The sequence below is a fragment of the Coffea eugenioides genome, chromosome 11 (genome assembly GCF_003713205.1).
Source record: "Coffea eugenioides isolate CCC68of chromosome 11, Ceug_1.0, whole genome shotgun sequence".
Taxonomy (NCBI): Eukaryota; Viridiplantae; Streptophyta; class Magnoliopsida; order Gentianales; family Rubiaceae; genus Coffea; species Coffea eugenioides.
Window position 1 is genome coordinate 38783282 of NC_040045.1, and position 25921 is coordinate 38809202.

The window sequence follows — 25921 nt, forward strand, 5'->3', positions numbered from 1 at the left end:
AGTGGATGTTGTATGGTTGTTCCACGAAGATAAGCTGTCTTCTTGATTACGGTTGTCAGTGGCTATTCTATCATATAGAGGGGGTGTAATTTTCATCAAGATGAAGAATATCTCCATCCTCTTCCCAGTTTCGTTCACAAATCTTGCTTTATTGTGGGAAGTTGAGGCCTCATAGCGACGGTAATCTGTAAGCTCTGAAAGTGTGAAAAGTATCCAGATAACTTCAACTAGGCTTTTAGATGGAGTATTCCAAGTTGTTTCACACTCAATTACAGGATGTCATTTCTAATCTTTAAATAGTCCAAAATTTGTGTACAAAATTTGACCGAATACTCGTCGTGTAAACTACTATGCAGAAAATTTTAACCAAAGATTTAGAGATTCTAAATTTAAATTCTTTTTTTCCGTTCTTCGTTTTTTAAATCTCAACTTTTACTTGTTTAACACACACATATATAGATATTGTATGTATGTATGTATATAGAAAATGTTAAGAGGGGTCAGTAATAAACTTATCCTTTTGTATACACCTTTTGGCCATGCACTAGAATGTTAGGTGAAATGCTTGGTAAGATGCCTGTGTGGACACAGGAAACCTATTTCGTTTTTATTTGTTATTCTCCTGTGCCCACTCTTGCATTTGGATCAATGATGTTGTGCCTTACATTTTCTTTCCAGTGGGGGGCCAAAAAAAAAAAAAAAGAAGAAAGAAAACCTTTCAACTCAAGTAGGACACTTTCGTATATTATTTTGTTCCATGCATTTTTTGCGATCTTTCCCAGCTTGTTATCTATCTTATATCCTTCACTCAATGCATATTCCTAGCTTGTTCTTATGGCCCTTTTTTTTTTTTTGGGAGCTGCCTCCAACGAGTTTTTATCCAGGGTTCTGCGCTCTTATTCTCCTAGAGTTTCTCACATCTTCGGTGAAATATTTGGATTAGAAGAAAGTATTGAAGCACTAAAAGTCTATGTACTGGTGGATAAACTTGGAAGATTGTTTTGAAAGAAAATTTCAAAACGCAAAACTGCTTCTCTCATTATTCTCCTCAAGCAAAAATAATGTCCAATATGCTCAGCTCCCTAAGCAGTTACAATATACAAAACTAGCTAGACTGAGTAGTTGGTTGCCGAGAACTTTGCTGGGGAATTTGGAGATAACATTTAGACAGAATTTGGCTGCGGATGCACTTCAATATCTGCTTGCTTTTGGGGTGGCTAATTAAGACACTGCCAATTGGATTTCCCCTTCTGTGAATGGCAAGAATCCCACACGTTTCTGCATATTACAAACAACATATTAGCTTTAGTAGGGCTTTCCAATTGATGACTTGAAAAAACGGATGTAAATTCTACAAGATGATTTGCATCATCATTCGAGGAACTTTAGAAAAATGGTGGAAAATTTCCCAGCAAAATAAACAAGATAACAAGTGCACCTACCCAAAAACAAGATAATAACTGTGGTTGGGGTGATTGATAAGGACTGGTGTTTTGAATAAAGAATCCGTATGTGCACCAAAGTTGATACTGTTTTGGTTATTGAAGTAATAATAAGGGAAGCTTGAAGGATTCAAACCCCATATTGTATGAGATCAGATGGATCGTATACTCGCTTATCAAATAGAAGGTGCTAAATTATACAGCCCAATTTTGTTGGCAGGGTACCAGACAAGCAATCTGTTTGGTTTGGTTGGTGTACCTGCATGCTGATTCCAACACTTCATCCCAACTCTTTTTTCCTCTTTGTTTTAATAGTTGTTTTGTTTTGGGGTTTGGGGAACTTCTTCTTCTTTTTTTTTTTTTCTCTTCTTTTGGTCGTTACTTCTTATGAACCTAGGAAACCAATTTTCTTTTTCTTGCAAAGGTGTTTTGGAACTTCTAAATGTCTAATTTTTGCTATCTTTCATTAACAAAAAATGATGAGGGCTAAGTTTTAGTTCCTAAAATAAAACTTGTGAGAAACGTAATTTCTCTTTTGCCTTTTTGAAGAAAGATTAGAAGAAGAATCAGCAATAACCCCCCACCCCCACACACACACACACCCCCCACCCCCCCCAAAAAAAAGCATATAGTTAATTACAAATCATATTTTGTTTTCATTGGCTTATATATATATATCTGTAATGAAAATATCATGAATGAGATAACAAAAAGAAACCTCTCTTACTTGTCATTATCGTTTCACATAGGTTTTTTTTTTTTTTTTTTAGTTTTCACATGGATTCAAAGAATGAAATGAAACTAAAGATCAACACAGAAACCATATATTTAGTGAAACCATGCTCTTGTACGTGAAAGAAACAAAAAAGGTTGCTAGTGTACGTGGATAATGGATATTGAGGTCTACAAATCAAGTGGTAAGAAAATAACAAGTCTCCGAAATATGGCTGTAACAGTCAGCTTGACCAATCAAATTGGACAAGCCGCCATGGTCATGTAGACCCCTTTCCAAAGTAGAAAAAAGTACAGAAAACCGAAAGAAAATAACATAACCAATAGATTCAGCCCAACTGCACAGGGGTCCATCTACTTCTTTTGTCCATTGTTTTTCAAATAAAAACTTGTTATCAAATGCACAAACTCACTTATTTTTTTGTTTGGGGGGGAGGGGGGAGGAGGGTAGGTTTTCATTTCTTTAGGTTTCATGATATGCAAAATTATTTTTTGGGCAGATTTCAGAGGTTGGGTGATTAAAATAGCCAAATGAGGAAAATGTCAACTGATTAGTTTGCTACTTGTTCTTCAAGAATTGAAGGACGAAGCAGCTGCGATTTGACAATCTTCCAGAAACCTTTATAGATGCAAAAGAGGTTTGAAGTCATGCAAGATGATCAGTGTAAAAGCAAGAAAGTCTGCGCTGAAATTACATGGCGGTTGTGTTCCTATTCTGTAAAATGATGTTCTAATTAGCCTAGTTGTTTGTTGGTATTTGATACATCTAACAATGCCCTGGATTCAATAACTTACTATTGCTAGTCTTCTTTCCCTAATACAGAATATTTTAACCTCTTGGACTCACTAAAACTATATATAAATTTTCTTGACCTTTACTATGTCAATGAAATAAACGAGTTAAGAGATAATCTTATTCTGAAATATCAACTATTACTAGTATATATAGACTTGGTTCACATCTGGATGTCCGTGTTGGCTTGGTATTTTACAATTCCAATGACATGAAATTCTGGTCATCCTTACTTTCTGCAGACATAATGTACAAATTTAATTCCTAGCTAGAGTATATCAATAGTAACTTTACATGCAGGGCCTAATCCAAGCAAAAATGCAAAAAAAAAAAAGAAAAAGAAAAAAAGAAGGTAGTAAAATGCATTTTGACATTGGAATTAAATCTGATGTATAGAAAACATCCAACATTTCAACAACTTCAACCATCACTATTAATGCGTTTGACTTTTCTAATGTTACCGTGAAAACGATTGCATATTTTTAAGAATGTGAAAGGTTGAGGAATCGTGTAGATCTCAAGAAAGCTCTAGCCAACTTCAAATGGCTATTAGAAAATGAATTCCTCAGTCAAATTTTTAATCAGTTTCTTCTCCATTATTCAAGGGCTTCAATGATAGCTAACCTCAAATAACTTATCACAATTACGTACAACTAAAATAATAACTAATCTTTCTAAGCTCAATTTTGTAATGTACAGGCACGGTTTCTGTATAGCAAATTAAGGTAAAGAGTGTTAAAAAAACCCATTAAACATGGCATAAAATTTGGATCAATGTTAAGGGGAGCAAGAAAAGAAAAATACCTCACGCGGTTTTAGACCTTGTTTAACAATTCCATGTTCATTCTTCCAATGATGCACCTTGCTAGATGCAGCTCCGCCAGCAGCAGTGGCTGTGTTTGCCATGCAAAATTCCATGATTTTCGCGGCCGCCTCGGCTTCATCCTTGCTCTCCATCATCATTTTCTCCACTTGAGCCTTGGGAAGCCTCATTTTTAGCCTCATTGCACCATTGGGTGAGCTTTCTTGACTCTGTTCATCAAGCACAATGCTGGCTGGTTTCAAGTGTGAGAGATCCGAGACTGATCTTCTGGCCAACATCAGGCTTTCGAGTCGATCTTTCGCACTCATTTGAATCCCTGAACGAACCCTCCTCGGGCCTTTGGTATTCTCTTCAGGAAACTTGGGCAATTCCACTAGAAAATAGAGCCCTTTTGGTTTCAGCTCTTGTTGGGGTTCCAAGGGCTTTGCTCGAATACCAAAATGCTTTACAGCTTCGGATTCTAGTAAAACAAAGCCTGGATAATCTTTCACTACTTCACCAGCATAGATTGGTGTCTTCAACTTGATGGTTTCACCATTGATTTTCATCACCTTTGCAACCCTTTTGCCCCCCAAACTGTTGCCCATGTTTCTTGAGTATACGTTTTCTCTTTTCTCACTCTCTTTAGTATGGGGGTTCTCTCGTGATTGTACTTATTTCAAATGAGCACAAAGCATAAAAGTAGGGATGTTGCTATCTTGTTTGGGACCCTCGACCCCAATTAGCATGGTACGCAGTTGTTAGATGAAGACATATTGTTATATGTATTGGTAGTTGTTGTTGTCGTCGTTTGGGATTTTGGTCAAAGAAAGAGCGCAAATTTTGAAATTTGGAGATCCCTTTGACAAATCCATGAGAATTGAGATTTGATTAGTACAAGCTACAAGTCATTAGTCATTCAGATTTGAAGTCTTGACAAATTCGCCACGAATAACTTGGAGCAATTAACGTTTATGATTTGATCACCCATCATATTTTTCAATTCGAGTTCGGAAAATAATGTGCATCGATTTACAAACGTTAAATTTAAAAGCTTATTTTTAATGTTTTACGATGAATTTATCTATAAAAAGTCATTAAAAATCACGACGTGTTCAAATGTTATTCTTTATTCAGTTGTTTACTTAGCTATTGAAATATTGATTTAGGAAGTAAAATTTAACTGCATGGAAACAACCACGTTCACATGTTTAAGTTGGACAAAATAATCCCAAAAATTCTTTGTTACAAAATGGCCGTGACAATCGTGGGGAGAGATGAAATATCACTAAACTATTCCATGAAAATGACCTACGTTAATCACGGTGTGGATCCAAGAGTTTTTGGGGGATTCCATTAATCATGGGGGCTTTTTGACTTAACTCTTAGAAACTTGGAAATTCTCATCATATTTCGTGAGGATGAAGCTCTTTTTTCCATGAAAAGTACGAGTCACTACCAAATCTGATGGTTTTTTCATGCAAGAACTGCTCTCACGTAGAATATATTGTTATAATTCTTCTAGTTGCCTTGAAAAAGTAAAATGTGGAATTACTACAAGAACGTGCATGATAGACTTGTTCTTAAATTAAAGGCCAAATTTGATTTTCAACTCTTCGACTTGTAAACTTCTCAGTCTTCCGTGTACAACCTTGATTTTCTCAAGTACGGTACACAATTCTTTCTTTTTACTGAGACCTATCATGCAAAAAAATTAGCTATAAACGATCGAGTTTGGAAGTAGATCACAAACAGTTAAACGACAGATGTACGTCTTCTTTTTTTTCCTTCTCTCTCTTTTCCTATTCGATGTATAAATCAAAGTCTATATGCAATTCTTTGTCGGGTTTAAAGTCTCCCTTTGAATCAAAAAAATCTATATGCAATTGCATATAAACATGATTTTTAATAAAAAAAAATGTATTTTTTCTTCTTGTGGATATTTTTCGCAGCCAATCCCTCGTTGCACGTAATCAATGACTTATTTTAAAAAACTATTTTTTCTTTCTTGAGTGGTATACTTAATCGAAGAGAATTAATGAATCAATGGATGCTCAAGTTTTACGTATTTTTGCATTTAACTCTTCTCTAATCAGTACTACATCCAGACAAAGAAAAAGAAAATGTAGAATGAAAGGAAATGAGCACTTGGAAACTAGCCTACTTCGCAAGTCTACGTTCACTGCCTTTGAGGATAACTATCGAAATGAAAAAGAAGCAAACCCGTGACATGTTGCACGTAGCTTCAAAGCTTTTATAAAATGGATCTCTTCGTTTTTAGTCAAAAATAATTAATACAGTGTACCATAAAACATTAAAACAGTAGACAAGGTAGATGAGTTTCATGGGACCATTCTGCCATTGGTATTACAGCTTTATTTTATTTTATTTTTTATTGAAAAGGATGAACTAACAACCCAAAGGTTCACCTTTGCCAGCTAAAGAAGTATACGTGGGAGCTGAACAGCTGAACTTTATCTCCTTTTAAGCCCAATCTCGATGGATTGATACTTATTTAAACCTACAGCTGGAACTCCATTAAAGAAAGAACTAAGGGTGGCTAACCGACTCCTTTGAATCTCTCATACTTTTGTGGGGTACTTTTCTTTTTTAAAGGGGGGGTTGTCCTCTTGATTTATCAGTGTAGACGAAAAGGGTCGACTTAGGAAACTTGCAAAAGACTAAAGGCCCTTGGGATTCTTTGCTTCACCTAGTAAAAATATCAGATGAATAAGGTTCGCATGAAACAGTTTCTATTACTCCTTTTTTCATCATGGGACTGAGGGAGAATAAGCCTTTCTTTATGGGATTGAGGGAGTACTTATATTTCCCATACGAAGGCCTTCCTGATATCTTTTGCATGTATTAAAGAGAGAAGAGAGGAAACATTATGCAGGGAAAAGAAAAACTATTATTGTACATTTCTTTGCAGATAATGTAATTTTCCAATGGAATTCAAATCCAGCAGTATGATTAGTCTCAATAAATGAATTTAAAAAAAAAATGTCCAGAGATTTCTTTCGCACACTCGTCATACAAGAAAGAGATACACTCACAAACAATAGATAAATACAATGCAAGTGATGAGAATGGCTTCATCTTCTCATCTGTAATAGCTCTTTCTCTTTTCACACTTCAAAAAGAGAACGTGTAGAATTATGTAATATAAGAATCAAAGAAAAAAAAATAATTGGGAGGATCTTCACCTCTATAGCACTTGTTACAGATAATTAGACTTGCGAAGGTGCTCCAATAATGAATTAGCCTTCCGCTTAGCCCTCTCTGTGCCATTCTTGGTAAGCTCTGTAAGAGGAATAACCGCGCCAAGTCTGCTTAGACAAGCAAGATTATCTTGATCCCTTTTGCACAAGCAAAGTAGAATAGCAGCTGCATTTTCCTTGTTACGCGGCAGACCTGTCCTCATCAGATCGATCAACACAGGAATTGTGCTAGCTTTCACAATGGCAGCCTTAGCTTCTTGGTTGCCAGCAAGAACTGAAAGAATAGTCAGAGCTTCATCAACCATGCCACTGCTCGTGTCAGACAGCATTTTTAGCAATGCTGTAATGATGCCAGCCCTAACAGCCCTGCCTTTATTTCCTTGATAAATACACAGATTAAACAATGCTGTGGCAGCATCTTTCCTTCCTCTGGTGCTCCCATTTTGGAGCAAATCTACCAAAGCCGGTATTGCCCCTGATGCGCCAATTATAATTTTATTCTCATCTGCAAGGGACAAGCTAAAGAGGGTTGCTGCTGCATTCTCTCTTGCTTCCATGCTTCCAGCTCTAAGGATCTGAACAATAGAAGGAACAGCACCCGCAAGCATTATAAGCCCCTTGTTATTTTCAAATATGGAGAGGTTGAGAATAGAAGTGACAGCATGCTCCTGAGTTTGATTATCTTCACATGCCAACAGACTAACAAGGACAGGAATAGCTCCAGCATCAGCAATCAAGATCCGATTATCTGTGCTTCTTTTAGAAAGTGATCGAATCTCTACTACAGCAGCCCTGCGTTCCTCAATGGACCTGCTTGAGAGCTTGCGGACAAGTGCTTCAATAGCTGCAATGTCCCCACTAACATCACGAAATGACCCATCACTCTTTTTGATCCTCCCATTTGTTAACGCTGTTGGTTGCTCTACATTGTGCTCTGTACACCATTGACTTATCAGGCTTCTTAAAGCATAGTTTGGTGTAAGTTTGAGATTTTCAAGCTTCTGCTGAGTTTTTGGACAAGTTGTGTTTCCGCAATCTATCCATCTTTGGATGTATGATCTCTCATAAGTCTGAAAAATAAAAGAACTATAAGTAGAAAACAAGCAACTGCAAACAGAAAACGAAAAACAGTAGCGTACATAATTAATTCTCCTCACCATTTTTCCGTCCAACACATGGACATAGAGATATATACAAATGCATGTCTCAAAGTTTGAACAGTACCTGTCCTGTAGCCACAATAACAGGATCCCTCATTAACTCAAGAGATATAGGGCATAGGAAATCATCAGGAACTATAGAAGAATCAGATTTCTTGTTCTCTTCTGGGCTCTTGGTGGAACAGCAAGATTCATCAATGCCATTAGTCTCGGAATCCTTTGGCTGACAAATCTTAGATGATCTGGAAAGACTCTTGCGCCTTCCCTGCTCCTGAACAATTTGAACTGAACCATCATCGCCTTCTGAGTCCTTAATGTTTGCAACAGACCCAACCTTTTCTCGCCCATGATCAATATTACCTATATTAGCTATGTGAAGGCTTCCAATTAATCTATTCCTTAGATGAAATGGATCAACATCTCTGTTCAAGGGTTGTGATAATGCCCGTGATAACATATTTGAATTTAAAGGCCCACCATATCTATCAGTGGCTCTTCTCAGCTGTGACCTAACCAATTCAACCTGACAGAACAAACAAATATTACAACAAAATCCAGGAGAGCTGAACAAAAGCATAGAAAACTGAGCGTAACTAACCTGCTCTTGAACTTCTTCTGAAATATCAAAATGATCATATGGTATGCTTGCTAGAGCTTTTTCCAATTTCCACGTCACACATTGGAATTGAAAAGAGAATTTCTTTGCCAACTCAGCCTTCAATCAAGGAAAAACTAAAGTTGAGGAAGGCATCCCAAATTCTTTATCACAAATAGAACAAAATACAGCACTAACTTCAAGCATAGGAAAAATACACTTCAAATATATCCAATACTTATGTAAAACGATTACCACATTGTGATGACTAGTTGCAAAGGTGCAAAGTTCATAACTTTTATTGCCTGGAAGTAGTAATAATTTTGGAGCAAGTCAAAAGAAAGAGAGCAACAGATGCCCGATTGACATGAGTGGTTTGTGACTTTTTACCTACACTATCCATTCTATATAGAAGCACTGGAAATCTACCTCGAATTTGAACTGAACAACCAATCTGTTATGCTTCAGTGCCATTATATACACAACTTAACAAGATTCAACTCTGAAAAGCTTCAAAAATTAGCAAACAAAATGATCCTAACCATGGAGGATTCAGGAAAACCAATACCTTAATTTATGACTCGATGTCAACACATACCGCATTTCAGCCAAGAAGTGAATTGGACAAAAACTTCAAACAATGTCTCACCTAAACTAACCAACCAAGGATCTTGATTTCGCCCAAACAGACAGATTATTAGATTTCATCTCCTGAGACTTTTCCAGATAATTCAAGATATACCAATCTATGTAATCCCATTAAGCCACCAAATTTTCATAACAAAAGAAATTAGGCTACCTACCATTGAACTTTCATGGGGTCAGATCAGCATAAAGTTAAAGTCTAAAACAATCAGTATAAAGAAACAGCCAGCAGTCGATACTCCGACCCAAAAAGCAAGAATGTGCAAACTTCACAATTTGTTAAGACTCGGAAGCACTAACTAAATTCATGCAATAAAAACAACCCAAGATTATAATCTCAAGCGAATTTCAGAATGAAAAAAGAAAATCCTCATACAAATACTAACGTAAAAGTGAAATGATTTGCAACTACTTACTGAAGAAATCTCGGGATCAAAAGTGTTCGCAGCAAGAAGCAACCTTTTAGCAGCTTCAAGTGCCAAAGAGAGATCGAAAAGGGAAGAATTGGAGGAAGAAGAAGAGGAGCCCGCATGACCATTGTCATCATAGCCTTTAAACTCCTTGATTTCTTCAAGCAAATGAGCCAAGAGCGAGACTCTCCTAGCCAAATTAGTACAGTCTTTCTGAAAAGAACCTGAGAAGCCGGCCTGAGAGATCCTCACAACGTCGTGAACCAGCCGAAGTGGTGCCTGTAAAGGGCGGTCGCCTGCCACGGCGGTGGTGGCGTCTCCGCCGGCCATGGGGTGGTGGGTGGGGGCCGGGGATGCAAGTTGTATTGGCTCCACCACTTAGTGTGTGTTGTATTGTCGACCACAATGTGTGATAACTGATAGAGAGTATGGGACAGCTGATCTTTGTAAACGTTTGGTAAGGACTTTGGACAGCTTCGGATTATTTTAATAATTTGATAAAATTCTTCTGGCATTAAAATTTTTTTTATTTAAAAAATGGAGGGAGATTCGAAGCGGTATTTTATTTGTTCATTTATTTATTTATTTATTTTACAAGGTTATCCCGGAGCTTTATTGCTAAACAAGGGAAATTGGAAGGTACATTAATGAGTAAAATATAGCTCCTCTTTTTTTAAAAAAAAAAAAAAATCGTTTTTGCTTACTTGGATAAATAATATTGTTGCCAATTTTCGTGATACTTATTATATGAATAGATTTTATGTCATAATTTTGTTCTTTTATTTTGATTGTGTTTATTGGTAATGATGAAGAAAATTGATTGCAAAATGTAAAATTGTTGAAAACATCTAGATTGGAAGTGATTTATACGAAATTGTGAATATTTTAGGTTACATATGTTTATAAAATAATTTTATTCTAGTACGCTTACTTTTATTGTTTAGACGGTAAAGTTTTTCACCTTGAAATTTTAAATTGACTAAATGTTTTTATGTTCTTTTATCGATGACTATTGCTATGAGAACTCAATAAAGTCGACTAAAGGCATTTTCCGTTTAATTGTTCAAACATATATGATTTTAAACATTTTTTTTACCATTTTAAACTGATTATAAATTATGACATCTTACAAGTTCATTATTTAACAGTTCCATATTTAGCTTAGTCTCACAAAATTAATAGTCCACTTTTTATCTACAAAGACCAAACATTATTGAACACAAAAATTATAACAGCAAATCTTATATACACTGACACTGTATACAGTATACACTATCACCGTTGAATCTATAACACAATCCATTATATTTACAACTTGTAAGCCATAATCAACGGTGGGTGCTGAAATTAGTTGACTTAATCAACATTATAGAGAAATGATACAGAAAAACTAGACAATGGACATGATTGCAAGAAATGTGCAGGAGACTAGACTGGCTGAGAACATGTCAATAGTTGAGAACTTCAAAATGTTTTAGCAAAATTTCTAAATTTGGAAAGTTTTAAATATTCTCCTCCAAACCACAGTGGATGGAGAAATATATATATATATCTCAAGAGTGCAATATGAAAGTCATAGGTGAAGGAAGTTGGAAGGTAAAGGGAAATGGACATGATTGCAAGAAATGTGCAGGAGACTAGGCTGGTTGAGAACATGTCAATAGTTGAGAACTTCAAAATGTTTTAGCAAAATTTCTAAATTTGGAAAGTTTTAAATATTCTCCAAACCACAGTGGATGGAGAAATACATATATATATATATATATATATATATCTCAAGAGTGCAATATGAAAGTCATAGGTGAAGGAAGTTGGAAGGTAAAGGGGAGGGAAAAGAGCCGAGATTCTCGGAACCGAGTGAGGAAAGCTGGAAATTCGGTTTATGTAGGAAAAGAAAACAAAGGATTACAGTTGGAAGAAGAATATCTTGATTGGCAGCTGTTAAGCCCTGAAGAATTCCTAGGCTGTAAAGACACATTTTTCCTTTCCTTTCTTTTTGTCAATGATTGCTGAATTTTTTAAGGTTAAAAAGACATCAAAGTCGTTGGTTTTTCCTGTTGGCTGAGCAGGCAAGATGCTGTTCCAATGGGGAGAAATTGAGATCATCAGCAGTTAAGGACAATCATTGTCCATGTTTTTCCTTAACATGGCCATGTGTACGGCTTGGTAGATAATATACTTTTTTATTTATAAGATAAGGGATACAAAGGGATTTCTTGATGATGGCCTTAGATGTAAGTGGGATCAATGTTCTAAAGAAACTGCCAGAGTACGTTCCTCCTTTGTGTTTGATGTAAGTTGATCCTTACTTTTTCATAATATTTGTCTACTCAAAAGAACTGTGTATATTGTCAGGAAAATATTTTTATTTGCACTCCATATTTTGTTATTTGTATTTTTACCATCTGTTATATCATATAGTCTAATAAATGAAAACTATATCATAAAAATAATAGTGAAAGTGCAAATAACAAAAGGAGGAGTGTAAATAACATTTCCCGGTTGTTATTGTCAAAGAGGGAGATCCAAATAATTGCTCATTTAATAATATGCAAAAAGCCTCAAGTCCTAATCCTATTGTATATATGCAAACACAATTTGAAGCTGAAGATGTGGTATTCAACTTGAATCGTCGTGCTTGTTAATGCTTTATCTGCAAGGATTAGTTAATAATTCCAGTGAATTAGACATATATTTTCGCCTTTCGCCCTTTTCCTGGTAAATAAACATACAATTGTCATATGATAGTTTTAGTCTTGCAATTCTTTTTTTTCCTTTTTCGAAGGAGACTGGCATTCTTTTTCTTTTTTTTTTTAAATAACTACTTATTAATGATATGAACTGATCATTGGTTACACATAAAGCATATAAGAAATCAAAGCAACATTTGATTTTTTTTTTTAAATAACAGAGAAGGAGTGGGATTTAAGAACTATTGTGAGAGGGGGGAGGAGGGATTAAAACCTATAACTTTAAAATTTTGAAACCTCAACTTTCACCATTAGACCAAGATCAGTTTGGTCGAAACCCGTTCAGTTGCCAACTCTTAGGTTACACATGGTTCTAGAAGACTGGAATTCTTATTTACTCCTATATTATTTGTATCAACCAAATTAAAAAACAAAACCTCACTTCTTTTGGGTTGTGTTATCATTAGCAGACTAGGCTTCACGGCTGCTATTGTTATCCAAATTCTATTGTTAATTTTCAATCACGTAATTCCAGCAGATTAACAAGGTTTAAATCAATGAGAACACAAAAAAAAAAAAAAAAAAAACTAAGAAACATCCAAATTCTATTGTAATCAACATAATCCAAACTGATTAACAAAAGATGCGATTTATATACTTTCCACTAATATTTGGGTTTGCATTTTTTTTTTTTTTTTGTTGGAACTGATAGATAATAATTCCTGCCTTTTTTTTTTTTTTCTACACAGGGATGTCCGGATCAATTCTTACGGGGCCCGACTAATCTCCTGCATCCCGGCGATAATAATTCCTGCCTCAGTACAATATTTTTTTTGGGTGGCTGTACGTTTATGCGATTTGATATTGACCATGTCTGATTTTTTTTTTGACTTGGTATCTCCGTATCAAACTTGTTTTCTTGTGATGAAAGTATCCCAAATTTTCGTACATCTGAGCAACACCAGTTCTTCCCAGTATTTCAACAAACAAATGGAAAGTGAAATGGGAACATGACAATAAGAAAATGTGTCGTCAAGAATTGTCTTTTATTTTTTCAACAAGAGCAGTCATTCTTGGAAATATGTGTTTGGAAATATAATGCCCCCATCAAGTTCTTTTTTTTATTATAACAAGAAAATGGTTTCCGAAATATACAACCAAATAACTGATGCAAACATCTAGTAAACTAATAGGCAAAGTTCAATATCTCCAAGTTAAAATGTTATTGAAAGAACTCAAGGGATACTTTAAAGAGAGTTGAACGGTATACGACGACATATATCCTGCAGGATTTATGCTAAATTGTTCGATGCATGGGAACAAATTTCGTCAACAGGAGAAGTGAAAAAGGATAATCACCTAAAGATCATATGTGCACAAATTCGCTAGGATCATATGTTTGCCAATGAGCTAAACATAGGTATTGAGTTTGTGCATCAATAAGTCATTCATTCATTATTGACCACTAATCTTAGATAAAAAGGAAAAAACAACAACTTATAACAAATCTTCTAAGGTCGGTATTTAGTAGGACTTTGTGGGAACGTAACCGACTTAAAGATGCAGAAACAAAAAACGAGGGTTTGAATGGTAAGATGAAACTCACATCAATACAAAGTACAAAAGCACAAATCAACATCATAATATATATAGAGCTATGGGAATAGAGTTGCTTATAACTAAACAGTTGGAGAGTTTCAAAGCAAGGAAAACAAATTTGACTTGCACTTGGACCTTGTCATTTAACTTCTGGAGGCATGATTATTATGACTTTCATCACTCTGACACAATAGAATGTGCGATTCCTTTAAATTGCTTAGTTACCATTTGTAATTATGTTTAGTTTTTATCATAACTTAAGAGTTGGAGCGTATACCATATTGAGATTGCATGCGGTGAAGAAAAGCACGAGTACTTAGTACTAGAGGTGTCAAAACTGGAAATTCGAAGGGATTTGAACAGGTCATAATTAAATGATAAGAAGTATAATTATGTCATTTAAAATTCTGCTTACTTTCTTGAATATTGTTTGATAGGGTATAATTTGTTAGTAAATTTATTATTGATTTCCCCTTCAATCCCTGACAAATATTGTGTTAATTGCTGATATTTACTCATATTTGGTATTTGGAATCAATTTCAGGAGTGAAGCAGAAAATTACCAAAAAGGAGGGACTTGTATGGAAAATGCAGACTTCTAAGGGCTTCAACCTTTAGGTCCTTGAATTGGTGGGGACCACAAGCTAGTGCAAGGCATTTAGTCATTTGGGCTTTTCAAAGAAAACAACGTAGAGAGACTTGGAACAACAAGTACTTTGGAGGCTTTGTCCACATGTGCGGGGACCACGGATAAGAAGCATGAGTCATTTGGACTCTAGGAAAAGAAACGTACAAGACTTTGAATTTGGTGTGGGGATCACTAGAGATAGCATTAGACTTCCTTTTAGCTTTAAAAAGGGAGAAACGTACGAGAGGTTTATCAATCAATCAATAGTTTTTAGCTTAGGCTTTTAGCATAGTTTTAGTTTTTCTTCTCTTAGCTCTTTCGCATGGTTGTTCTCCATTAATGGAGGACTAACCTCTTAATTCTAGTCAAGGGGACAACTGAAGACTTGGTTCAACAATTACTGTGAGATCTAATTTATTTTAATTGCTTCCTTAATTTATTGGTATTTATATGTTTCCTGCTTTTAATTGTTATAGCTCGTGTGAGTGATTGAATAGATGCGCAATATTTAATTATTCACATAGGCTATTTTGCTAAATAGGGATAATTGAATCCGTAATTGTTCGTTATCTTTATCTCAGTAGCAACTGGCGTAATTGGGTTTATGTCAGGGGAGCATATGATCTAGCTTAAACAAACCCTCGTAGCGTGTTTGTTGGTTAGGATTGGGCCTTTCTAATTATTAATGCAATCTAGAAATTAAATCCTACGGTCGTACTTAGGGTTATTTTTGGGTTAGAGAAATAGCTAACGGTCGTACCTTAGCTATCGAGAAATTAAGGAAGGGTTGGTTGTTTATCGCGTGCATGACAACTATAACTAATCTATTACTAAATGTTGGAATTATTTCTGCATCAATGATCAGTGCCTGAACCATTTCTGAAGTGTACCCTTGGCTAGAGTTTTACCTTAATTATTTCTCTTAATCAATTATTTTCTGCAGTTAATTTATTTAGTTAGCATTTAATCCAAAACCCCCCATAATTTGAACTCTAGAAGAAACGAATTATCCCCAGTCCCTGTGGATTCGACCCTACTCACCGCTATATACAAAATCTGTATTTTTCTCGAGTAGGTATTTATTATTGTACAGGTTCGGCACCTGTCATTGTTTGACAAGAAATACTAGCATTTTATTACCATTAGGTTGGTAAGAACTTCAAATTTAATCACTTAATATAATACGTTCCAAAAGTTGAGTTTAATTGTACAATTTTAAATAGATAATGCGAGTCAACTACTGACATCTCTCTCTCTCTTTAAATTTGGCGAGTATCATACGGATCAATCGAAAATAAAATGAACATTTGGATAAAGATATAGAAGATATAAAAATAAAAATAAAATGAAAATATAAACGACTATGGTGTGGATTTATTTGGATAGAGATTATTTGTGAAATTTTATTTACTTGCATAATCAACACATTTTATAACCACTTTGTTATCTAAATATATCACATCAAAAAAAGTGTTAATGTATTTTTTTTAAAATAAAATTATCTACTACCCAAACACACTATGCTTAGGCTTTGAGACATGACAAACTAATCAGTTGGGCCCATAAAAATTTCAATTCTTTCTATTCTATAGACGGCCTTAGTTGGAATTCATTGGCCCACAAAGGGTGTTGCCCAACTCATACGGGGCTCCATGCAACGGTCAATAGACTATCCATTTTTGCTACAAAAAGCCCTACTTTTGCTTTTTCGCCCGAAATTATATCCAATATTTATTGATTAATGCTATTATCATTTTACCATTGTTTAATTCCAAAATCTTTCTCTCTTTTTTTTTTTACACTTTTTTTTTATGTGCAAGTACGAGGACTCGAACTACCTACACTCCCTCCTACTGAACCGCCCAACTCATCCTTACTCGTAATTCCGAAATCTCTTAACTGCAAAGATGTCATTTGTTTGTAGTTTGTACTAATATTTTGACCAATGCATATCTCCAAATCAAGAATGCTTGGTCATGTGGTTCACGAGTACTAGCCGCCAGGAAGGAGAAATATGGTTGTGAATTTTTTTTGATATTATCTATTCATATTTTCATAACTTATACTTCATTTAAGTGATTTAAAACATCTCTTTTTTTTTTGGGATGAATCTTTAGATATATGACACATATAAAACTTGGAATGAAAGTTCTCATGCATGTAGTTTTGTTAACAAATACATTGTCAAGGTAAAAAAATTATTTTTTATGTCTTACATATACATATGTATGTGTGTATGTAAATAAAACATGTGTTGGGAAGATTTTGATTTAGCTGTTAATATTGAAATTTCAAGAATTAGAAGTTCTAAATTCAACTCTTTCTTTGCCTCTCCTTACTTTTTAAATTCCCCATTTCTTTTTCTTTTTTAGTCTAGTCTAATTTAGGAGGAAAGTTGAACCCTTGATCTTCTACCCCTGCCAAAATTTTAAAGTGACTAATAGCCTAAGAGGCTGCTGGCTTTCACCTTTCCCTTATCCGAGAGCACGTCTTCTTAGTCATACCTAACTTTGGGAAATTTTAATGAAATCCGGGAAGAATTCGACGGTAGCAAGATGGGCTCGAGCATAAGTTTTAGCGGCAGCAGTTAATTTATGACTACCCTGCCCTTTAGTGCGATAAAAAAAAATATATTAAGAGCAGTGCTTGTACTTTTATTGCATGACTGTATATTTCATTCCCTGATGTGTAAGTACTTTCGCAGCCAAAAAAAAAAAAAAAAAAAAAGGAAAGAGAGAAACCTTATTTATTTATGTCAACTATAATACGAAAATAAAATGCAAAAATTAGATGCCTGGGAGTTTGTGGGATTCTATATAGCAGGACTTTTTCTATATTTGCTTTCAAATTGATGAAAACAAAAGACAGAAAAATTTGTTTGATTGCTGTTTCACGTTGTCGTTAAACTTGAAAAAAAATGGGGTTTTCCAAAAATTAAAAATTAAAAAAGAAGAGTTGAAATTGACAGCATTTTTAACACATAAAAGAAAAACAAAAAAAAAAAAGATAAGGTAACAACAACGTGAATAAGCCACTATTCAACGGGACCGGTGCTTTAAAACTGTATATTCACTCTTCACTTCCCATTCTTCTTCAGTCAAGCTTTCCATTCCTCATCCATGTCGATGTACCTGTTCCTAGCAGCTCTTTCCTATCTGTATATGAATAATTCTGCTTTGTTTATGGCAGTTTTCACGTTCAGGAATAGCTTTTTCTCTACGAAAATTGAGTCTCAATTGCTCTCCCATCTGCTCTATAATTGGATTTTTGAACTATCTTCTACTTGTCTCTCAACCTTATCCTTCGTCTATAACTTCCCGAGTGATCAAGTCTTTCTGCACCGAACAATTTTAACATGTTTCCTTTTGCTACAAGTTAATTTTTTTTTAAAAATAAGTGTGAGATCTTGAATCCCTACCACTTTATCACCTAACCTAATCCGCCACCTGCTGTAAGTTAATATTAAAAACTAATTCAAAACGACATCAATTTTATAACTTAATGGATTAATTAGCTAAACATTGAGGAAATCCCATTTTCGGGCAAAAAAAAAAAAGTGTCGTATACATTTTCATACTAATCAAATAACATCCAACTTATGTACAGTTAAACTACTCACCAAATCAAATCTCCATTGACAATTTCTTTTATTGGTTTCTTCCACCAACAATCCGGTTGATGATGGAGAATGGATTAACACTGGGGTTTAGTTGAGAATCCAGACTAGGGTATCTGGATGAAAAGTTGAACAAATGATAGAGATTTTTATTGTTTTTGTCTTTGAATTCTCTGAGAAAATGGGCTAGAGTTAAATTATGAGAAAAAGTTGGCTCAGCAAGGCAAACAGATCCAAACTGGGAAGTATGTCAAATAAAATAGTTAACCAGAATGAGTAAAGCGATAGAGAATCTTTCCAAATTAAAATGTCGCATCTCGGAAGGAATGAACTTATCTTTCAACTACCACTAAATCCGTATGGTAACACGAGTGGAGTGGCCACCTAATAGGCTAATTTAGGCACTATCAGAGACAAGCCATGGATTCACCCAGTACAGCCAGCTTGTCAAGATCCACTCCTAAAAATGCTTAAAATATATACATAAAGAAGGGGGCAAGTAAAGCTTTTTTCTTGGCAAATTGATCAAGTTGAAGTACAAAGTGTTAACATTAAAGACGAGCATCTTGATTATTTCTTATTGTACTTTTGGTACTTAGACGGAATGCTTTGCAGTTTTTCATTTTCGACAGTTGCCAAAAGTTTGTATGTCTACTTTTCTTGAATGAATATTTACTTCCTTTTATCTGTCCTGTGCAACAGAAAAACATGTAGCCCTACACAGTTGTTTGTTTACTTATTAACTTTAGATAAACTTGAATTCTTGGTTTATAGGATTGATTGGTCGTTTTCCTTCAAACTATTGTACATCCAAAAGTTTCCTTAACTTTCTGAATCGAAGAGTGTTTGCCTATTTTGAAGAGAGAGAGAGAGAGATAAACAGAAAAATAGTTCAACCAACTAAACCAAGAGTAACTTGTTTTGCCATGAAAATGTGATTTACCATTACACATATACACATTAAACAGAGAGTATTATCACCAAATAACTCCATCTGCGCTATATTTTATTTCTCATTTTTCATCCAAGTTATCTAATGGCCTATGTCATGGAGTTCTCCTCATCGTCTGCAAATCAAGTAAACTGGTCCTCCCTTTTACTGTTATCTGTTTATTTTTCTTGACCTCAGAAAATTCACGAAAAAATCAACGGCTAACTGGGGAAGAATAGCAGCAGAAGAAGAAAAAGAAAAGTTATTGGTGCTGAATTATCAACATTGGAATTCAGTCTATCTCAAGCCTAAGAATTTGAACCTGTAAAGTGATGGTAAACCTTATTGGCTTATCGTCGAATCATCTTTAAGGCCAAAGAAGAAAACCGGTACAATAGAGAGAAAATGACTATACAAGACCTTATCTCTGCTGCAAGATTAGAACGAAAAAAGAAGCCAAGCTGCTACTCCATTGACTCTGTGTTAGTTGTCTCCAATTGTCCTTTGTGTGATGAATATTATCTTAAACTGTCAGTCAACGCCCATGATTTCCTTTCTTTTTTTTTTCTTTTACCATTTTCTTATCCCGGTTCTTGAACTAGTATATCCCAGATCCCATAAATCTTGTTGAGTAAATAGAATTGGTGGTTTTCTGCAGATTTTGGAATTTGGTGTTGTTATTGTGGGATGCATTCTTTGTGGTTATGTGGTCCTCAACCGAATTGAGTAGATTATCTTAGGCACAGTAGTCTTCCAAAGTATCACCAAAAATAAAGAAACTCATAGTTCATGCAAAAACATAGTATAGAGAAAAGGATTGTGGGGGCGAGGGTCCATGAATAAGGTTGTCCGTACACTAAAAATTGTGTGTGTGTAAGAGAGACAGGCTTTTGCACAGGTTAGAGCCAGTTGTGATGTTGATTATAACTGTTAACCTCCTAAACGTCTAACTGGATTGTTGTGGAATAGGATATTCTGTAACAATAATTCTACTTTGTATTGAACTCTGGTAGAGATTTAAAGATAGCACGTAAGTCATTAATTTGATAGAAAATTAGCCTATTTGCTCGTCTGCTTGCAAGACATGCAGACAGAAATTTTGTGCAACTTCTTTTGAAATAAACAAAATAAATTTGTTGTTGTAAATGTGCACTAATGGCAAAAAATACATCATATATAGAACAGATACAATAGATACAAAAAGATCTCAATATCGATTGGTGCATCACATTTGAAAAATCAACAAAACTAATACTACGAGACTCCAAAAATCTTCCAACATCGGATGAATCACTGTAGTTCCAAGCTGCTCTTGTCTTGAACAGTCAAATCTAATATAAAACTATTTCAAACCCATTAAAAAAAAGTGTATTTCTAAAGTTTCTATATCTAAGAAAACAAATATAAGAAATCTCCATTCTGACAATAAAATTAACAAAAAAGAAAAAAAGGGATAGCATTTTGTTGTGCTACTAGTTTAGTACCAATAGGATAGAGAAGATATTTCACTCGGGAAAAAGTTTTAAAATTGGAGATTGAAAGTTTCACAAAAAGGCTAAATGAATGAATATATGCTATTACAATGAGCTATTGTAAAAGATAGGTCTACAATGGAGTTAGGACTTTTTCTTTATGAAGTGAAAAATAAAAATGGGAATTTTGCCTGTATGATTTGGTTGAGGAATGTGTGTTTATGGTTTTTTTTTTCTTTTTTCTTTTTTTTGGGGTGGGGGGTTGTTGATATGGTCCTCATACCGATCCATAGCAAACTAACAGCCTTATGCCACAATACTATTTCCTGTGCAGCTTGCTAAACATACTGTGACATGCAAAACCAAACCACCAGTCCAAGTCAACTTCTTCACAACCCTAATTTCGAGAGAAATACCTCCATTACCAGCATAAAAGGCGTACAACATCTATTCAGCATCATACCATTGGCTCTCTCTATTACAACCCTTCCCCATCCATCCACTCCATCACTCTCCAAACAGATAGATATAGTAATTCAATGAGGAAGCCTTGCTGTGATAAGGAAGACATGAATAAAGGAGCTTGGTCCCAGCAAGAGGATCAGATGCTTACAGATTATATCAAGAAACATGGTGAAGGTCATTGGCGAAACATCCCCAAAGCTGCAGGTGTTTTTAATTACTCATTTTTGTCTGTTTGTGTTACAATCTCCAAATAACAAGAAGAACAAAATAGAACAATTTCTCCATCTCTTCTGTCGTTTTTTTTTTTTTTTTAAATATCCCTCCATCTTTGTTAGTCTTGTCTGAACTCCAGAAAGCACCGCTGCAAACAAGATACTAGCAATTCGACTGTTTTTTTTAATGTTTGTATTTAACCATAGAAAAGACAAAATACAGAAAGAGTAAAATGAGAAAACCATTTTTTATTTATGTTTCTCATCCCCAAATATTTGTTCTTTCTTTTGATCAGGCCTGCTTCGTTGCGGCAAAAGTTGTAGGCTGAGATGGATAAACTATCTAAGGCCAGACCTTAAAAGAGGCAACTTCGCTGAAGATGAAGAAGACCTTATCATCAAGCTTCATGCACTCCTAGGCAATCGGTATAAATATGATTTCCCAATATTTTTTTCTTGTTTTACATTTTGCTTCCAAAATTGCACTTAAGATTGAGGTATAATCTCATAATTGTACTTAAGATTTCTTCGGTTACACAAAAGAAAAGGAGTTTTTTAGGATCACAGATTGTTCTGAAATTAGACACTAATACACTATTGAGCTAGATGCATATTGTAGTTTCTACCTAATTCTTTTTACGACAGTAGCATTATACCAATTTTCTCCTTTTCCAAAAATGACACCATAAGACCTGTTGCAAAATATTTGTTTTATGCAATCATTCAACGATATTGAAAGATGAGAATTTGCTAAATCAGGTGGTCATTGATTGCTGGGAGATTGCCAGGACGTACAGACAATGAAGTGAAAAACTATTGGAATTCCCATTTGAGTAAAAAGCTAAAAAGCATGGGAATTGATCCAAAGCACCTTCGTCTGAGTCATTATCTTGCCAGGCATCGCATCCATGGCTTTACGGCAGGTGAAACTTCATCAGCCATAAAAAATTACCAACCCTCTCCTCATGATCAAATAAAATCTTCAGGAATTGCAAGTGATCATCACCAAGTTTCTGATGCCGGAAGTTGTGTAGATGATGATGATTCAAGTACCATATTGCCTGATCTGAACGTGGATATGGCATCTGACTCTTGTCTTCCTTCAGGAGCTGCTACTGAAGAAAAAAAAGCATCGACTTCTCTTCCATCAGAAGATGCAGTTAACGAGAAAACCAAGGATGAACAATATTTAACATCTAGACAACCTGAACAACCTTTATCTCCTACCCTGCCACTTTTTAGATGATTGTTGGCTGAGTAATTGTTGCCTATTTTCTTTTTTGGTTACAGGGCCGAACTCCTGATTATGGAGCAAGCATCTCCGCTTAGACTAACCAAGCCGAACCCCTGTGTTAGGGAACAGGCATCTCCCAGTAAAGAAGCAGTAATTGCAATTCTCATTTGGCTCCCTTTTAGTTGAGTATATGTAAAAACCTATCTATGTTTTGGTGTTTGTCAGTTCAATTGAGAAGAGTTTGGCTATTTTTTCGTTATTAGTATAATTTGATTGCATGACATAATAACATCCGCATACAAAGCAAAACTAGTGGCATATTGTGAGCCAGGGATTTTGGATAGGGGTGCAAAATTGATTTTGAGAAATGATATTCTACTAGCGTAATTTTGAAAAATGATGATTTGCAGTTAGTTAGTTTGGTATCCTTCTTAAGCCCTTCTTGATAGTTAATATCATGTTAACGTGAAAACATTTTAAATCCAGATTTCGGTATGAACGAGTCATTTATGATTACAGGATGATTTTAATAAAATTATAGTAAAAATCAAGTCCATAAAACATATAATAATTTAGAAACTATCCACCCAACAATGGATCAAAGTATGCGTCAAAATTGAATCAACATAGCTACTCACTTCTGTTTCTTCTCTTTCTTACTATCTTGCTGGGGAAAAAGAAAGAAAATGAAACACTATGCTTCATTACCAAATTTTAGAAAACAAACACATTCCAAGTTTCAAGTTGAAAGTACACAAACAAAATAGCGAACCTTCAAATGTTCATTTTACATTTTCATGAAAACTCTTTTTTTGAGGCAATATATAGAATTCTAAGAAGATCATATGTGATACTAAAGCATTTAATGAGAAGTTAAATTTTGTATATCAACTAAAGCAGATTAAAATTTTTTTTGTTAAATTACTACATAGTCCCGTGGTTTCATTGATTACTAGACTATTCAATAACACTTTCAAGTATCCATATAACTCCATGTAGATTTACGTAAAGTGAATAATTGATGAAAAAACATCTATAACCTGTTAGTGAAAATGTCAGTATTGTTCTTAGGTAAGTACTAAATAGGTCGAAATTAACTACTTTACTTAAAATCATGAAGAGATTATGTAGAAATATGTAAAATCACAAGTGTATATCATAATTAATTTTAGCAAGCATTTTTTTGGAATGTGTTTGGGTCAACCAATTTCCGTCCATTTATCACTTTGCATAAAATTACAGGAGAGTTACAAAAAAACTTTGAAGCTTAAGAAGATCATGTGCTAACGTGCAAAATTGTAAAGGGTGAATAATAATTTACCAACATAATTTGGATAAAATTTTAACGTTGTTCATAAGGTAAAATTTAGGAGCATGGGGTCAATGGAATTTTTTTAAAAATTCTTACGGGAGGGTGAAAGAGTGGTTAGCCGGCTCCTTTCATGTTGGCCATACACTTTCATTTGGGAGCAAGTATTTATGTTCGCCAGATATGATAAGAATGAATTTCTAGTTTGTAAACGCCACAACTGAAGTCACGGGAAGCAGCTCCCCGGAACCGACCAAGAAATGAACCTCATGCCCGTCTTTTCAACAGCAAGCAGAAGTCAAGAATGTGAAACCAATCCTAGGAATAGAAAGCATCGTATATATGCAGGAGGAATCCAGGCAAAAGGATGAGAAAAAAAAAAAAAGATAAACCCTAATTGAGGCGAAAAGTTTTGCATGAATTATGTTCAACAATAGATGACTGATCATTTGCATTATGTAGCATGATTTTTTTTTTTTTACAACGATAACATTTGTATAATTTACTTTAGTCTAATTTAAGAAGAGGAAAAAACTAACCAACAGGATTCCGTCAGAAGGAAATCACTTGAAAGTGACAGTCGCAATTAAATGATAAGTATATAATGAGAGGTTAAGACCAAAACTTAAAGTTTTGATGATTACCAACAACTTAAAAACCGTTGGCATCCGACATGGTACATGGAAGTGGAAGAAAATGGTGCCAGTACAGGACATACTACTAGCTTTTTAAGGTTTTCGACCAGTCCAAAACTATATGTGGTCACTTGAAAAACAGTTACCAAGAAGCAAACCTTACATATGGTCAGTTGAAGAACAGTTACCAATAAGGTAACCTCGTCTCTTTTTAACTATTCTAACTGTAGCTTAAAGCGACATTGGAATCATCAAAATTTTTCCTACCTAAGATGGTAAAACATCAGGATTCAGGAGCAAACAGCAAAAATATAAAATTACTGTTCAACCTCTGCGATCAAAAAGTTTAAAAGTTCAATATACTCAATAGATGGGTTTTTCTTTGTCACCCTTCAGTTATGACTGCTTTACCAAACATGAGAACTTTTGTTATCAATAGAAAGTGTCCCTTCAAAGAATTAATTCTTCAGTTTCAATCAAATGGATTGATTAACATGCAATGGGTTGAATATTTATTCATGAAAAAGAAAAAAAAAAGAAGAAGAATGCCAACAGGACTTGACTGTCCTCATCCAGATTCAAGCTCCAGATGGCCTGGCAAATGTATACGTTTGTTGTCTTTTCTTTTGGCTGCTAATACTCTGATCATAGTCGAACAATCTACTAAAGAAAATGATAGGTATGTATATGTGTTATCTATTTTTCGAAGAGAAGCATTAGATGACTTAAGTAATTAATGAAACAAAAGCCTATTTGATCATTTCAAGTGTGAGAACTTGTATTTTTTTTAATAAATAATTAAATAACCAATTGATTATTTATGATAAACTCAGTCCAAAGCTCTAAGAATCATGTTGGGGTTACGCATACCGGTACACGTAAAGGAACCAAACTAGAACTAATTCCTGATTGCAGTTTTTTTGAATCATTAAAATGTCATAGGGCTAAAATATGATGTATTAATCATGCATTTAATTTACTTAGAATGTTGTTGTAGTGACCGATCATTATAAGTAGTATGATCCTGAAAAAAAAAAAAGGGTTCTGTAAGTACTTTTCTAATTTTTCTTCTTATAATTCAGCTAAAAAAGTGATTGAAAAAATATAGATGAAAATAAAATCGTGTGTCATGCAGATTATCATTTCCTACTAGTACTATTCTTGTTAAAGTGTTTAATCATATGGGTCCAGTGGTTTCAATTTCAACATCGAATTCCTTATCTTTTACTTTTTTCATTTTAGTTTTTGATTGGCTAAAATAGCTAATATTTGATCCTTCAACTACTAACTGACAGTTGGTCAATTACCTTCTTGAAGTAATCCGTGAAAA

The 25921-nt window shown here is 34.6% G+C and overlaps 3 protein-coding genes across 3 annotated transcripts; 1 reads left to right on the forward strand and 2 right to left on the reverse strand.

Moving 5' to 3' along the window:
• Positions 1 to 1012: 1012 nt before the first annotated feature.
• Positions 1013 to 4484, reverse strand: LOC113754009 (uncharacterized protein At1g66480-like). Its single transcript, XM_027298320.1, has 2 exons — positions 3772 to 4484; positions 1013 to 1278 (listed from the first exon to the last, which is right to left on the reverse strand). Exons 1-2 carry the CDS (start codon positions 4375 to 4377, stop codon positions 1222 to 1224), a joined length of 663 nt encoding a protein of 220 aa, XP_027154121.1. The 5' UTR covers positions 4378 to 4484; the 3' UTR covers positions 1013 to 1221.
• A 2182-nt stretch (positions 4485 to 6666) lies between these two features.
• LOC113751981 (U-box domain-containing protein 11-like) lies at positions 6667 to 10241 on the reverse strand. Its single transcript, XM_027296126.1, has 4 exons — positions 9807 to 10241; positions 8749 to 8865; positions 8215 to 8673; positions 6667 to 8060 (listed from the first exon to the last, which is right to left on the reverse strand). The coding sequence occupies exons 1-4, from the start codon at positions 10128 to 10130 to the stop codon at positions 6990 to 6992; spliced, it is 1971 nt and encodes a 656-aa protein (XP_027151927.1). The 5' UTR covers positions 10131 to 10241; the 3' UTR covers positions 6667 to 6989.
• A 10889-nt stretch (positions 10242 to 21130) lies between these two features.
• On the forward strand, positions 21131 to 22912 carry LOC113752976 (transcription repressor MYB6-like). Its single transcript, XM_027297048.1, has 3 exons — positions 21131 to 21405; positions 21710 to 21839; positions 22173 to 22912. The coding sequence occupies exons 1-3, from the start codon at positions 21276 to 21278 to the stop codon at positions 22657 to 22659; spliced, it is 747 nt and encodes a 248-aa protein (XP_027152849.1). The 5' UTR covers positions 21131 to 21275; the 3' UTR covers positions 22660 to 22912.
• Positions 22913 to 25921: the final 3009 nt, after the last annotated feature.

Bases quoted from the DNA above. Each gene is read 5' to 3' on its own strand.
- LOC113754009 (XM_027298320.1), bottom strand. From the start codon at position 4,377: ATGGGCAACAGTTTGGGGGGCAAAAGGGTTGCAAAGGTGATGAAAATC. The intron at 1,279-3,771 runs GTATTTTTCTTT...TGTAATATGCAG, and splicing joins AAGGTCTAAAACCGCGTGAG to AAACGTGTGGGATTCTTGCC.
- LOC113751981 (XM_027296126.1), bottom strand. From the start codon at position 10,130: ATGGCCGGCGGAGACGCCACCACCGCCGTGGCAGGCGACCGCCCTTTA. The intron at 8,866-9,806 runs GTAAGTAGTTGC...CCTTGATTGAAG, and splicing joins TTGATCCCGAGATTTCTTCA to GCTGAGTTGGCAAAGAAATT. The intron at 8,061-8,214 runs GTACTGTTCAAA...TTTATTTTTCAG, and splicing joins TTATTGTGGCTACAGGACAG to ACTTATGAGAGATCATACAT.
- LOC113752976 (XM_027297048.1), top strand. From the start codon at position 21,276: ATGAGGAAGCCTTGCTGTGATAAGGAAGACATGAATAAAGGAGCTTGG. The intron at 21,406-21,709 runs GTGTTTTTAATT...TCTTTTGATCAG, and splicing joins AAACATCCCCAAAGCTGCAG to GCCTGCTTCGTTGCGGCAAA. The intron at 21,840-22,172 runs GTATAAATATGA...TTGCTAAATCAG, and splicing joins CATGCACTCCTAGGCAATCG to GTGGTCATTGATTGCTGGGA.